Here is a 15753-nt window from a genome sequence, read left to right on the forward strand (position 1 = left end):
GCAACAGAGAGCAATTAAAAGAGCCACCCATACCATGGAGAGAGAGAGAGAGGGATTGCTGTGAGCCGGTTGAACTCCTGTATCATGGAGGCATGGACCGAAGAGAGAGAGAGAGAGAGAGAGAGGGGGGGTTGAGAACAAACGGGACAAGCACAAAAGGACAGAGGAGCATATCTTCCTCTCTCACTCCTCTTGTCTCTACCACCGGCCTTTGCATTCATATCATCTTCCATCTCTATCTCCCACGCTCCCACACTCACTCCTCACTCCTACCTTTCACCCCCTCTTCTCCCCCCCGACCACTCTTCCCCCATCCCATCCCATCCCATCTGCCAAGAAACGCCGGAGGTCGCCGCTTGCGGATCCGGAGGTGGAAGAGAGAGACGTTGGATCAGGGGAGGCAGGAAAGATGGCTGACGAGCCCCAGCCCGAGCCACAGCTGGTGACGCCTCTGGTATTTGAAGCAACCAGACCGTTGTGCGCACCTCTGCAGCAAGGTCTCGATGTGAGTGTCTATCTACTCCATCTAGTACTGCATGTTAATTCACTAGCTTTCTGGCACCGCTTCTCAAATCCTCTTGGAGTGGTTCTTCACAAGTTTCACCCCAAGAAAATCCCTGCAAGCATATGCAGCCGTCACCCCCGTGCTCATGTAGTCATGCTAGCGAGGACCACAGCTGGTTTCTTTTTTGCGTGTTAAATCAGTTATTTCAACGCCAACAACTACTATCTTTCTGCCACCGCTTCTCAAATCCACTTGTAGTGGATCTGTTCTTCACAAGTTTCGCCCAAGAAAAATCCCTACAAGCACATGCAAGTTTTGTTTCAACGCCACTTGAGGTTTCTTTTTGTGTGTTAAATCTTTTACTTCAACGCCAATAAGATCAGGGGAAACCTCATTCTTATTATTATTGCAAGTATTGCTTTCTCCCGCCGCTTCTCAAATCCACTTGGACTGGATCTGTTCTTCACATGTTTCGCCCCCCAAAAAAATTCCTACAAGCACGTGCAGCCGTCATCCCGTACGTGCTGATGCTAGCTAGTAGCATGCGCGGTTTTTTTTGTGTGTGTTATTAAATCTTTTATTATTTCGACGCCAATAAAATTTGGGAAACCATGTTCTTATAATTATTGCTTAGGATGAAGCTTTATCACGGCTATTTTGTGTTAATCAATTTCATTTTCATATCCTGTTCTGCGATTCAACGTAGCAACAGCTGATCTATTGAATGCTAGCTAGTAGCACAAGCGGTTTCTCTTATGTGTGTTAAATCTTTTATTTGGACGCTAATAAGATTTGGGAAACCTTGTTATTTTCATTATTTCTTGGGATGATGCTTTATCATGGCTATTTTGTGTTAATCAATTTCATTTTCATATAAAATTTAGGACGTCCCTGTTCTGCGATTCAACGTAGCAGCAGCTGATCTAGTGGATGCTAGCTAGTAGCACGCCCTGTTTCTTTTATGTGTGTTAAATCTTTTATTTCGACGCCAATAAGATTTGGGAAACCTTGTTGTTTTCATTATTTCTTGGGATGAAGCTTTATCATGGCTATTTTGTGTTAATCAATTTCATTTTCATATAAAATTTAGGACGTCCCTGTTCTGCGATTCAACGTAGAACAGCTGATCTATTGAATGCGGTTTCTCTTATGTGTGTTAAATCTTTTATTTGGACGCTAATAAGATTTGGGAAACCTTGTTATTTTCATTATTTCTTGGGATGATGCTTTATCACGGCTATTTTGTGTTAATCAATTTCAGTTTCATATAAATTTAGGACGTCCCTGTTCTGCAATTCAAAGTAGCAGCAGTGGATCTACTGGATGCTTATGTGGAAGTTTTTAAATCTATGGCCCGACGAGCCAGAGACATAGCAGCCGCCCTCTACTGCAACAAGCCTATAACTCCCCTTCCCAACCCACACAATCGGCAAAGACAAACTTCTTCTGCTGCTTCTTCTTCCACCTCAAGAAAGAAAGATAAAGCAAAGAAAGCAAAGCCATCGGAGGAGGAGCTTGATGATTATGAAGATGTGAAGAAATGGGGTCACAGCCACTTCATCATAGAGATGTATTACGAGCATGAGGCCACGGGTTACAACTACGATGGAATGATGGTTCAACTTCTCATATGTGACTACAATGGCTACCTGGTTGGTATCAGAAGAGTTGCATGTGATCAATGGTCCAAGTGGTACTATTGCAGTGATGACTTTTCCCTTCCATTCTTTCTCAAAGATGGCGCAGAGAAGCTCCCAATAGAAGGTGATCATAAGAAAAGGTAAGATTAGTACGTACTTTTGGTTCTACCATGTCTTCAATTGCTTGCATTTGTTTAACACACTCATCTTGTGAATGTAGGGCGCTTCTTGGTGGGTTCTCCACTTTCCTCCACATCTTCGAGAAACTTGGCTACTACCCTGATAATGGAGACAACGTGGAAATGGAGAAGGCATTCCTAGCAGCTGTGTTGGTATTTTGCGAGGCAAGGCGGTTCGTGTGGATATTCATGTAAGTGAAGGAGAGAATTAGAAGGAATGAAGAAGAACCAAGAGACTTAGACTGCACCATTCCTGGTAGAGAAATCCACATGGACTATGCGTGGATGGATGTTAAGGATTGGGGTATTGACTCCAAACTAGTGTTAACTTCTGCCCAGAAAGGAGTGTACACGCCACCTAGGGCCGACGACGGTAAGGCAGAAACTCTAGTAGTAATTGACAAGAGGAGCACGTTTGAGAGACTTATCGCACACGGAAGGGAAAGTGGACATCTGGGGCTGATAATGCGTGATGACTATGTATTGGCTCCCGAGGGCAGCCGGGTGCTCATGCTGTTGAGGAAGAAGAAGGATCAGTTGGGAGCTAAATGCCGTGAACCATATTTCCGTGAAGTGAAGGAGGATGAAGACGATGAGTGACGGCTGTACGTTCTGTGCTCCAGCAGGTCTGTTCTTTGCTAACCAGCAAGTTTTGGAACATAAGAAATACAGTACTGGCTACTATTTTATTTGCGCACCTCGGTTTCTCACACATCGCCTGTTTCCTTACTTTGCTGTGCAGGACCCAGCAAGTTTGCATCCTGCGTTGTCAAGGAGGGGAGAAGAAAGAAGAAACTGCAGAGGAGAGTCTGATGGCGAGATGGCCAAGCTTCAGTCTGCTCGACGACTAAGCTGTGTCTGTGTGCACCTCGCCTCGCCTCGCCGTGTGTCAAGTCGCAAGTTTCGTCGTCTTTAGTTAGTGTTGAACACTAGAGTTGCAACTTCTATTATCATCCTTTAATTTGGACAAGAACTATGCTAACTAGTTGTTTCCTTCCGGATGTGTGTACTCGACAATGTATCGTTATGTCATGCACTTGGTTAATTTATTTCTCTCGTGTTATCTACAGCATTGCTCCGGCTTTTCTTTTTTGCTGTCTTCTCCCCTACAATATTGGATTCGTTGGATTGGCTGGCGCGCACGCAATTCACTTTTCGGTTGATTGGGTTTGGAAGCAGGGGAGGTTTTGGCTGCTCATTGCTAGTCGGACCAAGAGCTTGGTCACACTCACAGCACAAGGCACACGATCTGCTCGGCGAGCGACGCTGATCAGAGCAGGCATGCCGTCAATAACACCTGCGGCTGGGAGTGGCGGAACGACGACGCCCACTCTATAGTTGCACTATTGCGCGCCTCACGCGGTAGTAAAATGCAACGGGTCATCATGAGGAGCGAAAACATGTTTTAGAGCCTATGCACCCGGGTACTCCTTATCCAACCACTCATTCCTGCATCACGATTCGTGCAAATAATTTTCTCTTTTTTGTTTCTCTCATATAGAACATGTATTTTGTACTTCAACTTTGCAGCACAACAAAGCTTTCTATGTAGAATGTGGGATAAAACTTACAGATTTTTTGGTCCAACATAAATATACAAAATGAGATTTATTTGATTAAAAAATCTTATTTTTCATATTTATGTCGGACAAAAAAATCTGAAAGTTTTATCTCACATTCTAGTTACAAAGTTATGTTGTACTGCAAAGTTTGAAGTTCAAGACATGTTTTATATGAGAGGAACAAAAAAGAGAAAATTCCATGTAATAAGGTAGTTGTGTAGCACAGATCTCAAAGCAACATTGGAGTGTTAGGATAGTGAGGCCCGGGTGCATAAGCTCACAAAATCTGCATTCTCATGAGGAGCTCTCCTCGGCAGTTTGCAAACACGCTTGAGGAGCTGTCCTCGGCATCCCTTGCTGATGTACCTTTGACGACAGGTCATTCTACCACGACCGAGACGACGACTCCTCGAGAACTCTGGTCATTTCTTCCAAGGCAATGCAGAGTGAGGCGGAGCATAAACTCGACTCATTGATATGTAGACCCTGCAATATATCATTTCTTTCTTTTTCGTTTCTTAACTTCTTCTTCTTTAAATAATGTTGGAATTGCAATAGAAAAGAACGATGATAATGTGTGTGTTTCGGTGGGAACGCTAAAACGAATGGAGATCAACAGACTAAAGGTTTCTCCTAAGTGTTTGAGCACCCTACCTAACCCCGATATTGAGGAGGATGGCCCGCTTCCTTTCCACTTTGTTGGAGTGGTTACCGAGGTTGGATTGGATGAAGAAAGACCTGGGTCAATGTTTTGTTACTTCATAGCATCTTTGCGTAAATCAAAATCCCATTTCTCAAAAAAGAAAAAAGAAAAACCCGTCCAAAAAGGAGAAGAAGTCCATTCCGACCCAAGTTTCCACGTGAGAGGCATGTCCTGAAATAGCAAAGGTCCTTCAGACTTGGCTAACTAAACACGTCGGTGATTGTATGTTAGAACATGTGTGAATTTCGTGTTAATTTCCGAGCCTGGTAAATGTGACTTCCGTGCGCATGTCCTAGACCACTTATCAGGTCGTTTTGACTTCACATGGCATAGTCTACCAACACAAGAAAGGTTTGGACGAATCTTACTTTGGGATATAAACCAGAACCATGGACTTGATAGCCTTTTCGACTGGTTATTTTCACATGCAATTTCACCTCCGAACAGAGCTGGTAATTTTACATGGAGCCTTGTCGCAGTCTAATGGGGCTGCCCAAGATGAGCATAAATCCGCTTCATGGATTGGTGAATCTGGCTAAGGATAACCCGCATCCAATGCTTATTGAAGAGGACTTTAATATCCTTGGTACTCGAAAGAGAAAAATAATGATAGTGATTGATGGTTTAATTCTTGTGCCTGAAGACTCGCTGGACTTTCCTATTCAGTGCTTGTGATTGATAGTTTGAATCTTCAGAAAGCCTGTACGTCGGGGCGACAATTCACTTGAGCCAATAACCGTTCTATGCCAACATACAAAAAGTGTGACAGTGTACTCATGGATACCGAATGGGAGATAATATTTCCTTTGGTAATTGTGCGGGCGCTAGAACATATCGATGCAACTATCAGATCATGCACCTATTAATCGTGATTCTACTTCTACGAACCCATCTACTCGCCACCCTTTCAATTTTGAGTTGAGATGGCTGCACCGGGAAGGCTTTGTAGGCATACGCAAGAATATATGGGAGAGGCCCACCATTGGTCGCACACCTATTCAGAGATGGAACTTTAAAATAAAGGGCGTTGCTAACTCGCGTACGCTCGTCGCAACGCGCGATTTCGGACCAGCTGGGTATTCCCGATTTGGAAAGTGGCAACAGGTTTTTAGATGATTAAGTGAAGGATTATGGGGTAATTGCGGTGGCCCCCCTGCAAATGGGGGGGGGGGGCGGGGGGGATTATACGTTGTTTAATGGGTGGGCCTGAAGACTTGGATGCGTTCTCTGGACTTTGCATCTACGTGGTGGGTCCCTATATGCTTTTGATCGATTTGATTGCTCCAATGAACGCGAAGGAGCTTTTCCGTAAAATAAGAGCCACAAGGAAATACCTCTCTGGAAGGACTAATTATAAACACAAATGGAATTAATGTACAAAAGAGAAAAGAAACACCTCTCCACCATTGTTGATAACCTCGACAAAATCGCAGAGACTTACATCTTGTTACAACAAGAGCTTGAATGGAAAAATCAATCCAAGGAGAACATTCCACGTCTTTTGTGACAAGAGAAAATCAAATATTACCGAAAATTCATAGCTGATTCCATCTTGAAGGGAGACAGTAATACATGATACTTCCAACTGGTCTTTACTGGTCGACATATAGGAAGAAGTGTTTTTTTAGTCTCCAACAAAATGAGGGGCAGATCAAAGGTCAGGCAGAGCTCAAAAGTTATATCTCCAAATACTGCAAATCTCTGTTTGGGCCACCAAATGAAGGTAACTTCACCCTTGACGAGACCCAAACCGATGATATTCCACAAGTCACGATAGAAGATAACGATATCCTCACGGCACCATTCTTCGTGGAGGAGGTGAAAGTTGCCATGTTCCAAATGGAACATAACAAAGCTCCAGGATCAGATGGATTCCCTGCTGAATTCTATCGGAATTTCCGGAATGTCATCAGGACAGACATATTGGCCTTTTCAATTATTTTCATGTTGGCCAACTTGACCTTTTCAGGCTTAATTTTTGCGAGATCATTTGATACGGAAAATGAAGGAGGCTGAGCAGATCCAGTAATATAGACCCATATGTCTCCTTAATGTCAGCTTCAAGATTTTCACCAAAGTGGCTACTAAGAGGCTCAACACGGTTGCTGACCATGTCGTCCGACCATCTCAAATGGCTTCCATAAAACATACAAATATACTCAATGGAGTTTTAATCCTACATGAGTCTATTCACGAGATGCATTGGAAAAACATGGGTGGAGTAGTTTTCAATATTGACTTGGTAAAGGCCTATGCCAAGGTCAAATTGTCGTTCATTCAACATGCCTAAGAATGAAAGTATTCTCCAATAAATGGCGCTAATGGATCCAAAATTTTGTTACTCAGGGCAATATGGATGTCAAAGTCAATGATGATATGGGCCATTACTTTCAGAGAAAAAAGGACTACGGTAGGGGTGGTAGGGGGACCCCGTGTAGCTGTGTCTCCAATATTATTTAACATCATTGCAGACATGTTGGCTATTCTGAGTTATCGCGCCAAACAGAACAGTCAGATTTCTGGATGGTGGCCTCTCTATTCTGCAATATGCCTATGATGCAATTCTCTTTATGGAACATGACCTGGATAAGGCTCAACACCTGAAATTATTGCTTTCAACTTTTGAGACAATGCCGGCCTATTAACTTCCATAAAAGTGAATTGTTCTACTTTGGTGAAGCTAGTGAGGGGGCGGCTGTGTATGTTGGCCCATTTGGTTGTGCGGCAAGCCAATTATTGAGTAAATGTTTGGTAATTCCAATTATTTATCGGCTTCTCACTGCTACAAAGTGAAAACATGTAGAGGAGCGCTTAGAGAAATGGTTGGGCAGTTGGAAAGGCAAGTTGCTCTCTGTTGGAGGACGACTGATCTTGATCAACTATGTACTTACAAATATGTTTCTCTATATTCTTTCACTCTTCCAAGTCCCAAAAGGGGTCTTGCAGAGGCTGGATTATTTTAGATCCAGATTCTTTTGGGAAGGGGACGCCGAAAAGTAAAGGTATAGGTTGGTCAAATAGAGCGCGGTTTGTAGACCTGCAGGAGAAGAATGAGGCCTTACTTAGTAAATAGGTGTTCAAGTTACTTGCTAAGGAAAAATGTCAGTCTCTGCCGTTCCTTGCCACCGTCTTCTTGAGTATCTTGCCGAGCGTCTTGTTGAACGCTTCGATTGCGCTCCTTTGGCTTTAGCGCTAGAAGATGACTTGAATATCCTGCTGATGGTGCTTGTGATCTTTAATTTGGTCTTGACTGACGGTGTCATACACCAGGGGTGGATCACCCAAGGGAGCCCAGCCTTAGGCTCACTAGGGCCCACAAGGCCCAAGACAAGGGTGAATCCCTAAGGAGGGAACTGAAGAGAAGGAGTTTGTTTTATCATGCGGCGAGGAAGAGGGAAAAATATAAGGGCATGCCAATGCATCATAGTACACAAACAAAACAAAATAGGGAAATAGTCTCATTGGAGAGAACACAATTACAAGATTTCTGAAGAAAAAAGTTTGCTCTGTGGGCCTACTAGCACGGCCAGCTTGACTGTGGCGATGTGCGATCTCCTCGTTCCCGGGGCCTCAAAAGGCTCATGGTTAATTACTCCGTGAGATACCTCTGATTAAGCCGTGTGGTCATCTCACCCACAAAAAAAAGCCGTGTGGTCATCTTCATCGTCTTCTCTTCGCGTCTCCATGCATGATGATGGTGGTGGTGGTGGTGGGGGGTGGGGACAGATCTTGTGTCCTCATTGATATACGTGCCGCTTAAGACGTGGCTTTGTGCTAGCCATGCTCGCTGGGTTGAAGTAGCATGGGTCCTGCTAAGTTTGGACTTCTTGACAATGTAGCGGCCTCTTCGGGGTATGCAATGGGTACGCCTCACGGGAGTTTTTTTGGGGGGAGACATGTGTTGGTCTAAAATCGTCACACACTCACATCAGGATGGCCGATGTGGTTGGCACCTCATCTCAGCTAGACGCTGAATTTATGTAGGTCTACCAAGACAAGGGAGCCGCCTCACGGGTCCATGGAAAGGTAGTGTCGGTGAAGTTACGTCGCCTCCCAGCCGTCGCACCTTCTCTTCATGGGCTCTGGGTCATAGGAATCACTATGTGGTACTGTCTTCTCCTCCGGGTGATAGACAACACCACATGGCGCTAGCTTTCTATTGGTCCCGAGCCATTCACTCTCTAATTTGTTTCCATTTTTATTGATATCTTCTACTCCCTCCATTCTAAAATATAAGACTTTTAAAGATTTCAATATGGACTACATACAGAGCAAAATGAGTGAATCTACACTATAAAATACATCCATATACATCCGTATGAATTCCATATTAAATTATCTAAAAGACTTATGTTTAGAAATTGAGGGAGTAGTTGGAAGGCCAATTCCCTATAGAAAGCATAACATGTTGCGAGTTCGAGAGTTAAATGCACAGAACCACCACTTTCGTGTCATGACTTGGGAAAAACCACCACTTTACAAAGCGTGACATTTTGCATCGAACCGAAGAATTGACAGTGGCAAAAAACACTATGTTAAAAATGATCTAGTTTTGACGCGGCAAAGCGGCCGCGTGGCTAGTGGTGGACGGTGCAAGCAGTAGTGGCTGTTAACAGCCCAATTGACTGAGCCGGTCGGAAGATTCCCAAAAAGGCAATAGTGGCCTGCTCCCCTCCTATCGCTCACTCTCCCTCGCTCTCGCTCCTCTCTGCTCTGTTGCGACTCAACCCCGCCGCTGCCGCCACTCAACCACACATTGCCTTCTCGGAAAGATAGGTAGGAGAGCAGCGACAACGACGACATGCTAAACTTTGTCGGTAGGTAATGCCACCACTACTATACTCTATTGGATAGCCTAGGGTTAGGGTTATGGATTTCAGATTGGGAATTTTCTTTTTGGTATTATTTGGACCGTATCCAGTGCATTTGACCACCCAAATTCCTTTTGAACTTGATCCAGCTGCTCCTAACCATAGAGGACTCGGACTTTGAAGGCAATGTGGTGACAGAGGAGGGCCCAGTTGAGTGCTACCACAGGAAAATAGCAAATAAATTTGTAGCATTTGAAGGTAGCATTATTGGAAGGAGGTTTTATGGATGTGGTGAGGAAGTAAGTTGCATGTCTGTCCTTCTTTGCTTACTTGAAATATAATGTTAACTGCTCTGTTTCTTTGAATGTTTGCATTTTGTAGTAATTCAGTTATCACTGTTTTACCATTGTAATGGTTAATGGTCACAACGGTTTGGAAAATGATCTTATGAAGAGAGAGAGAGAGAGAGATCCTTAATCAGCTTATTTGAGAGTTTACTTCCACAAAAATAGTTAATGAGAAACATAGTTAACTGTTGTGATTCTCTGTAGCTTAGATGTTATGTTTCTCTTGTCGTTTCTTTCAAGCTTAACTGATGTGTGTCTGTATAGCTTAACTGCTCTATTTCTCTAAATGTTTTCTCTTTAGGAGGAGCTAGAGACAAACATAGTTAAATAATGAATTTATTTATGAAAAGGATTATGTTAGACTGGTGTACCATTTCACCATTTGTAGCTGCTTATGGTTAAGTAACATATTTTTCTTATAGATTGGCAATTGTGGCTATATTCAATGGGTCGATATGGAGTATCCTGAAGCTGCTAAAAAAGCTCTTCGGAAGCTTTGGGCAAGATATGAAGGTTGTTGTGCTACTAGAACTAAGGAAGAGGCTCATCATGCACAAGTAGTGCTTAAGCTTGAAGAGGAGGTTGAGACTGCTAACCTGTAGTGCAAGAACTTTGTTGCTGGTGTTAACAAAATATTCCGGCAATAAGTGCAATGTACCTATCAAGAAAATTACAAGAAAATAATGCCAGAGGACACTGAAGGCTTGGAGAAGAAGCTAGACTAGAAGCCGTATCTCATAGAGGATATGAAGGCCATTCATAAAGCCCAAGGAGAACTGGTCAGGAACCTGAGGACTGAGCTGCATGAGCTGAAGAGGGATAGGAATATCAATGTACTCAAGAAGAAGAAGAAGAAGAAGTATGCTACCCATCTATCTAATTTTCTTTCTGTTGTTTTAAGCACTACGATACCTATCTATATTGCTGGTGTTGCAATGCTGTGAAATATGTATGAGGTTTAGTTTGGGTCGTATGTATTGTTGTAACGCACTATGCTACCTATCTAAATAGTTGTGTGTACTATTTATGGAGTCTCCTTATCTGTCATGATGTTGCTTGTTAGCTGGTTCATAATAGAAGTAACATCAAGGATCACAAGAAGGACCCATATGATTTCTTGCTAGCTAGCCTAATAGCTCACCACATTGTTTGCCTTAAGCATTACAAACTATGATCATTAGATGTACAAAATATACCACCAACATGTAAGTGCATCAAGTGCCCCTTAGTGATTTTGGTGTATTGAAGACTTATAGGTTAAGGGACTAATGTGTTTATGAGTGTACACAGGTCTATAAGTCTATGAGGAGTTTGATATTTACAGAGAAAGTCGACCCCTAAAATGGAAGTTCTTCGACTGAAGACTTTGGATTTCTGAAGACTTTGAAAGTGAAGAAATTGGTGTGACCTTGAAGACTTGGTATTCATTTAAGGAACATGAAGCGTGAAGACTTTTGTTTTCGTAGTTTCATTTTCTCTTTCTTGAGTCATAGGAAACACCGTACTGTTAAAGGGGTCGAGGAAATACTAAGGAAAAATTTCCAAGTGATGCTCAACTCAAAATCCTACACCTACCAATCCCTTCGAGTGAAGCCATTGGAAATCTCATACAGTTCAGTCAATTTCTTCAGTGACAGAGACGAAGTTCTTCTAGTCGCTGAGGAATTTGTTCTAACTGAGGAGTTAAGACTTCGCAAGTGCGGATTGCCTACACAGTGAGGAACATGATAGCCTTGAAGAATTTGATACTCAAATTTCCGACAGTTGCTGTGCTATGCGCCAGCTGTCCCAAAATATCTACAAACCTAACGGTCATATCATTGAAGGGCATTTATGTCTTATCATGTCGGGCTACTCCCTAGGCTATAAATAGCCGCCCCTACAACCACTAGCTGGTTGGCTGCTCCGAGAGAAACTGACACTTGTCATTTGAGAGCATCCCATCCTCCGAGGACTTTGAGCGAAAATCATTGAGTGAGGAAAACCCAAACCCAATCACCTACAAACCCAAAGTGATTGAGCATCACTGAAGAGATTGATCCTACGTGGATCCGACGCTTGTTACCTGTGAAGACTGTGCTTCTTCCAGACGGTTAGGCGTCATTGGTCTAGAGCATCCAAGAGGAATTGTGGATCGCCGAGTGACCTAGTCTGTGAAGGTTTGGAAGTCACCTAAAGACTTACCACGAGTGATTGGGCGAGGTCTGTGTGACCTTAGTGTTGGGTTTCGTAGTAATTTCAAAAAAATTCCTACGCACACGCAAGATCATGGTGATGCATAGCAACGAGAGGGGGAGTATGATCTACATACCTAGTAGATCGACAACGGAAGCGTTTGGTTGATGTAGTCGTACGTCTCCACGATCCGACCGATCAAGCACCGAAACTACGGCACCTCTGAGTTCTAGCACACGTTCAGCTCGATGATGATCCCCGAACTTCGATCCAGCAAAGTGTCGGGGAAGAGTTCCGTCAGCACGACGGCGTGGTGACGATCTCGACGTACTACTGCTGCAGGGCTTCGCCTAAGCATCGCTACAATATTATCGAGGACTATGGTGGCTGGGGGCGCCGCACACGGCTAAGGAATAGATCACGTGGATCAACTTGTGTGTCTCTGGGGTGCCTCTGCCTCTGTATATAAAGGACTAAAGGGGGGGAGGCGGCCGGCCAAGGAGGGCGCGCCAGGAGAGGCCTACTCCCTCTCGGAGTAGGATTCCCCCCCCCCCCAATCCTAGTTGGAATAGGATTCGCGGAGGAGGGAAAAGAAAGAGAGGGGCCGGCCCCCTCTCCTTGTCCTATTCGGACCAAGGGAGGGGAGGGGCGCGCGGCCCATGTAGGGCTGCCTCTTCTCTTTTCCACTAAGGCCCATCATGGCCCATTTAGCTCCCGGGGGGTTCCGGTAACCTCCCGGTACTCCGGTAAAATCCCGATTTCACCCGGAACACTTCCGGTATCCAAACATAGGCTTCCAATATATCAATCTTTATGTCTCGACCATTTCGAGACTCCTCGTCATGTCCATGATCACATCCGGGACTCCGAACAAACTTCGGTACATCAAAATGTATAAACTCATAATATAACTGTCATCGTAACCTTAAGCGTGCGGACCCTACGGGTTCGAGAACAATGTAGACATGGCCGAGACATGTCTTCGGTCAATAACCAATAGCGGAACCTGGATGCTCATATTGGCTCCTACATATTCTACGAAGATCTTTATCGGTCAGACCGCATAACAACATACGTTGTTCCCTTTGTCATCGGTATGTTACTTGCCCGAGATTCGATCATCGGTATTCTAAATACCTAGTTCAATCTCGTTACCGGCAAGTCTCTTTACTCGTTCTGTAATACATCATCCCGCAACTAACTCATTGGTTGCAGTGCTTGCAAGGCTTAAGTGATGTGCATTACCGAGAGGGCCCAGAGATACCTCTCCGATAATCGGAGTGACAAATCCTAATCTCGAAATACGCCAACCCAACATGTACCTTTGGAGACACCTGTAGAGCTCCTTTATAATCACCCAGTTACGTTGTGACGTTTGGTAGCACGCAAAGTGTTCCTCTGGTAAACGGGAGTTGCATAATCTCATAGTCATAGGAACATGTATAAGTCATGAAGAAAGCAATAGCAACATACTAAACGATCGGGTGCTAAGCTAATGGAATGGGTCATGTCAATCAGATCATTCCACTAATGATGTGATCCCGTTAATCAAATAACAACTCTTTGTTTATGGTTAGGAAACAGAACCATCTTTGATTAACGAGCTAGTCAAGTAGAGGCATACTAGTGACAGTTTGTTTGTCTATGTATTCACACATGTATTATGTTTCCGGTTAATACAATTCTAGCATGAATAATAAACATTTATCATGATATAAGGAAATAAATAATAACTTTATTATTGCCTCTAGGGCATATTTCCTTCAGTCTCCCACTTGCACTAGAGTCAATAATCTAGTTCACATCGCCATGTGATTTAATAGCAATAGTTCTCATCACCATGTGATTAACACCCATAGTCCACATCGATATGTGACCAACACCCAAAGGGTTTACTAGAGTCAGTAATCTAGTTCACATTGATGTGTGATTAACATCCAAAGAGTACTAAGGTGTGATCAAGTTTTGCTTGTGAGATAATTTTAGTCACCGGGTCTGTTATATTCAGATCCGTAAGTATTTTTGCAAATATTTATGTCAACAATGCTCTGCACGGAGCTACTCTAGCTAATTGCTCCCACTTTAATATGTATCTAGATTGAGACTTAGATTCATCTAGATTAGTGTCAAAACTTGCATCGGCGTAACCCTTTACGACGAACCTTTTTTCACTTCCATAATCAAGAAACATATCCTTATTCCACTAAGGATAATTTTGACCGCTGTCCAGTGATCTACTCCTAGATCACTATTGTACTCCCTTGCCAAACTCAGTGGTAGGGTATACAATAGATCTGGTACACAGCATGGCATACTTTATAGAACCTATGACCAAGGCATAGGGAATGACATTCATTCTCTTTCTATCTTCTGCCGTGGTTGGCTTTGAGTCTTACTCAATTTCACACCTTGTAACATAGGCAAGAAACTCTTTCTTTGTCTGTTCCATTTTGAACTACTTCAAAATTTTGTCAAGGTATGTATTTATTGAAAAACCTTATCAAGCGTCTTGATCTATCTCTATAGATCTTGATGCTCAATATGTAAGCAACTTCACCGTGGTCTTTCTTTCAAAAAAAGTCCTTTCAAACACTCCTTTATGCTTTGCAGAATAATTCTACATTATTTCCGATCAACAATATGTCATTCACATATACTTATCAGAAATGCTGTAGTGCTCCCACTCACTTTCTTGTAAATACAGGCTTCACCGCAAGTCTGTATAAAACTATATGCTTTGATCAACTTATCAAAGTGTATATTCCAACTCCGAGATGCTTACACCAGTCCATAGATGGATCGTTGGAGTTTGCATATTTTGTTAACACCTTTAGGATTGACAAAAACTTCTGGTTGCATCATATACAACTCTTCTTTAAGAAATCCATTAGGGATTGCAGTTTTGTTATCCATTTGCCAGATTTCATAAAATGCGGCAATTGCTAACATGATTCGGACAGATTTAAGCATAGATACGAGTGAGAAACTCTCATCGTAGTCAACACCTTGAACTTGTCGAAAACCTTTTGCGACAATTCTAGCTTTGTAGATAATAACACTACTATCAGCGTCCGTCTTCCTCTTGAAGATCCATTTATTCTCAATTGCTTGCCGATCATCGGGCAAGTCAACCAAAGTCCATACTTTGTTCTCATACATGGATCCCATCTCAGATTTCATGGCCTCAAGCCATTTTGCAGAATCTGGGCTCATCATCGCTTCCTCATAGTTCGCAAGTTTGTCATGGTCTAGTAACATGACTTCCAGAACAGGATTACAGTACCACTCTGGTGCGAATCTCACTCTGGTTTACCTGCGAGATTCGGTAGTAACTTGATCTAAAGTTACATGATCATCATCATTAGCTTCCTCACTAATTGGTGTAGTAGTCACAGGAACATATTTCTGTGATGAACTAGTTTCCAATAAGGGAGAAGGTACAATTACCTTATCAAGTTTTTTTTACTTTCCTCCCACTCACTTCTTTCGAGAGAAACTCCTTCTCTAGTAAGTTTCCGAATTTAGCAACAAAAGTCTTGCCTTCGGATCTGTGATAGAAGGTGTATCCAATAGTTTCCTTTGGATATCCTATGAAGATTTACTTCTCCGATTTGGGTTCGAGCTTATCATGTTGAAACTTTTTCACATAAGCATCGCAGTCCCAAACTTTAAGAAACGACAGCTTAGGTTTCTTGCCAAACCATAGTTCATATGGTGTCGTCTCAACGGATTTAGATGGTGCCCTATTTAACGTGAATGCAGCTGTCTCTAATGCATAACCCCAAAACGATAGTGGTAGACCAGTAAGATACATCATAGATTGCACTATAT

The 15753-nt window shown here is 43.0% G+C and overlaps 1 protein-coding gene across 1 annotated transcript; it reads left to right on the top strand.

The window, feature by feature from the left end:
• Window positions 1–223: 223 nt before the first annotated feature.
• LOC123059519 (uncharacterized) lies at window positions 224–3393 on the top strand. Its single transcript, XM_044482068.1, has 4 exons — window positions 224–505; window positions 1783–2285; window positions 2366–2950; window positions 3067–3393. Exons 1-3 carry the CDS (start codon window positions 410–412, stop codon window positions 2517–2519), a joined length of 753 nt encoding a protein of 250 aa, XP_044338003.1. The 5' UTR covers window positions 224–409; the 3' UTR covers window positions 2520–2950; window positions 3067–3393.
• The last annotated feature ends 12360 nt before the right edge of the window (window positions 3394–15753 follow it).

The sequence above is a fragment of the Triticum aestivum genome, chromosome 3A (genome assembly GCF_018294505.1).
Source record: "Triticum aestivum cultivar Chinese Spring chromosome 3A, IWGSC CS RefSeq v2.1, whole genome shotgun sequence".
Lineage (NCBI taxonomy): Eukaryota > Viridiplantae > Streptophyta > Magnoliopsida > Poales > Poaceae > Triticum > Triticum aestivum.

Excerpts from the sequence above, each read along its gene's own strand:
- LOC123059519 (XM_044482068.1), top strand. The coding sequence starts at position 410 with ATGGCTGACGAGCCCCAGCCCGAGCCACAGCTGGTGACGCCTCTGGTA. Across the intron at positions 506-1,782 it reads CTCTGCAGCAAGGTCTCGAT|GACGTCCCTGTTCTGCAATT; the intron begins GTGAGTGTCTAT and ends ATATAAATTTAG. Across the intron at positions 2,286-2,365 it reads GAAGGTGATCATAAGAAAAG|GGCGCTTCTTGGTGGGTTCT; the intron begins GTAAGATTAGTA and ends TTGTGAATGTAG.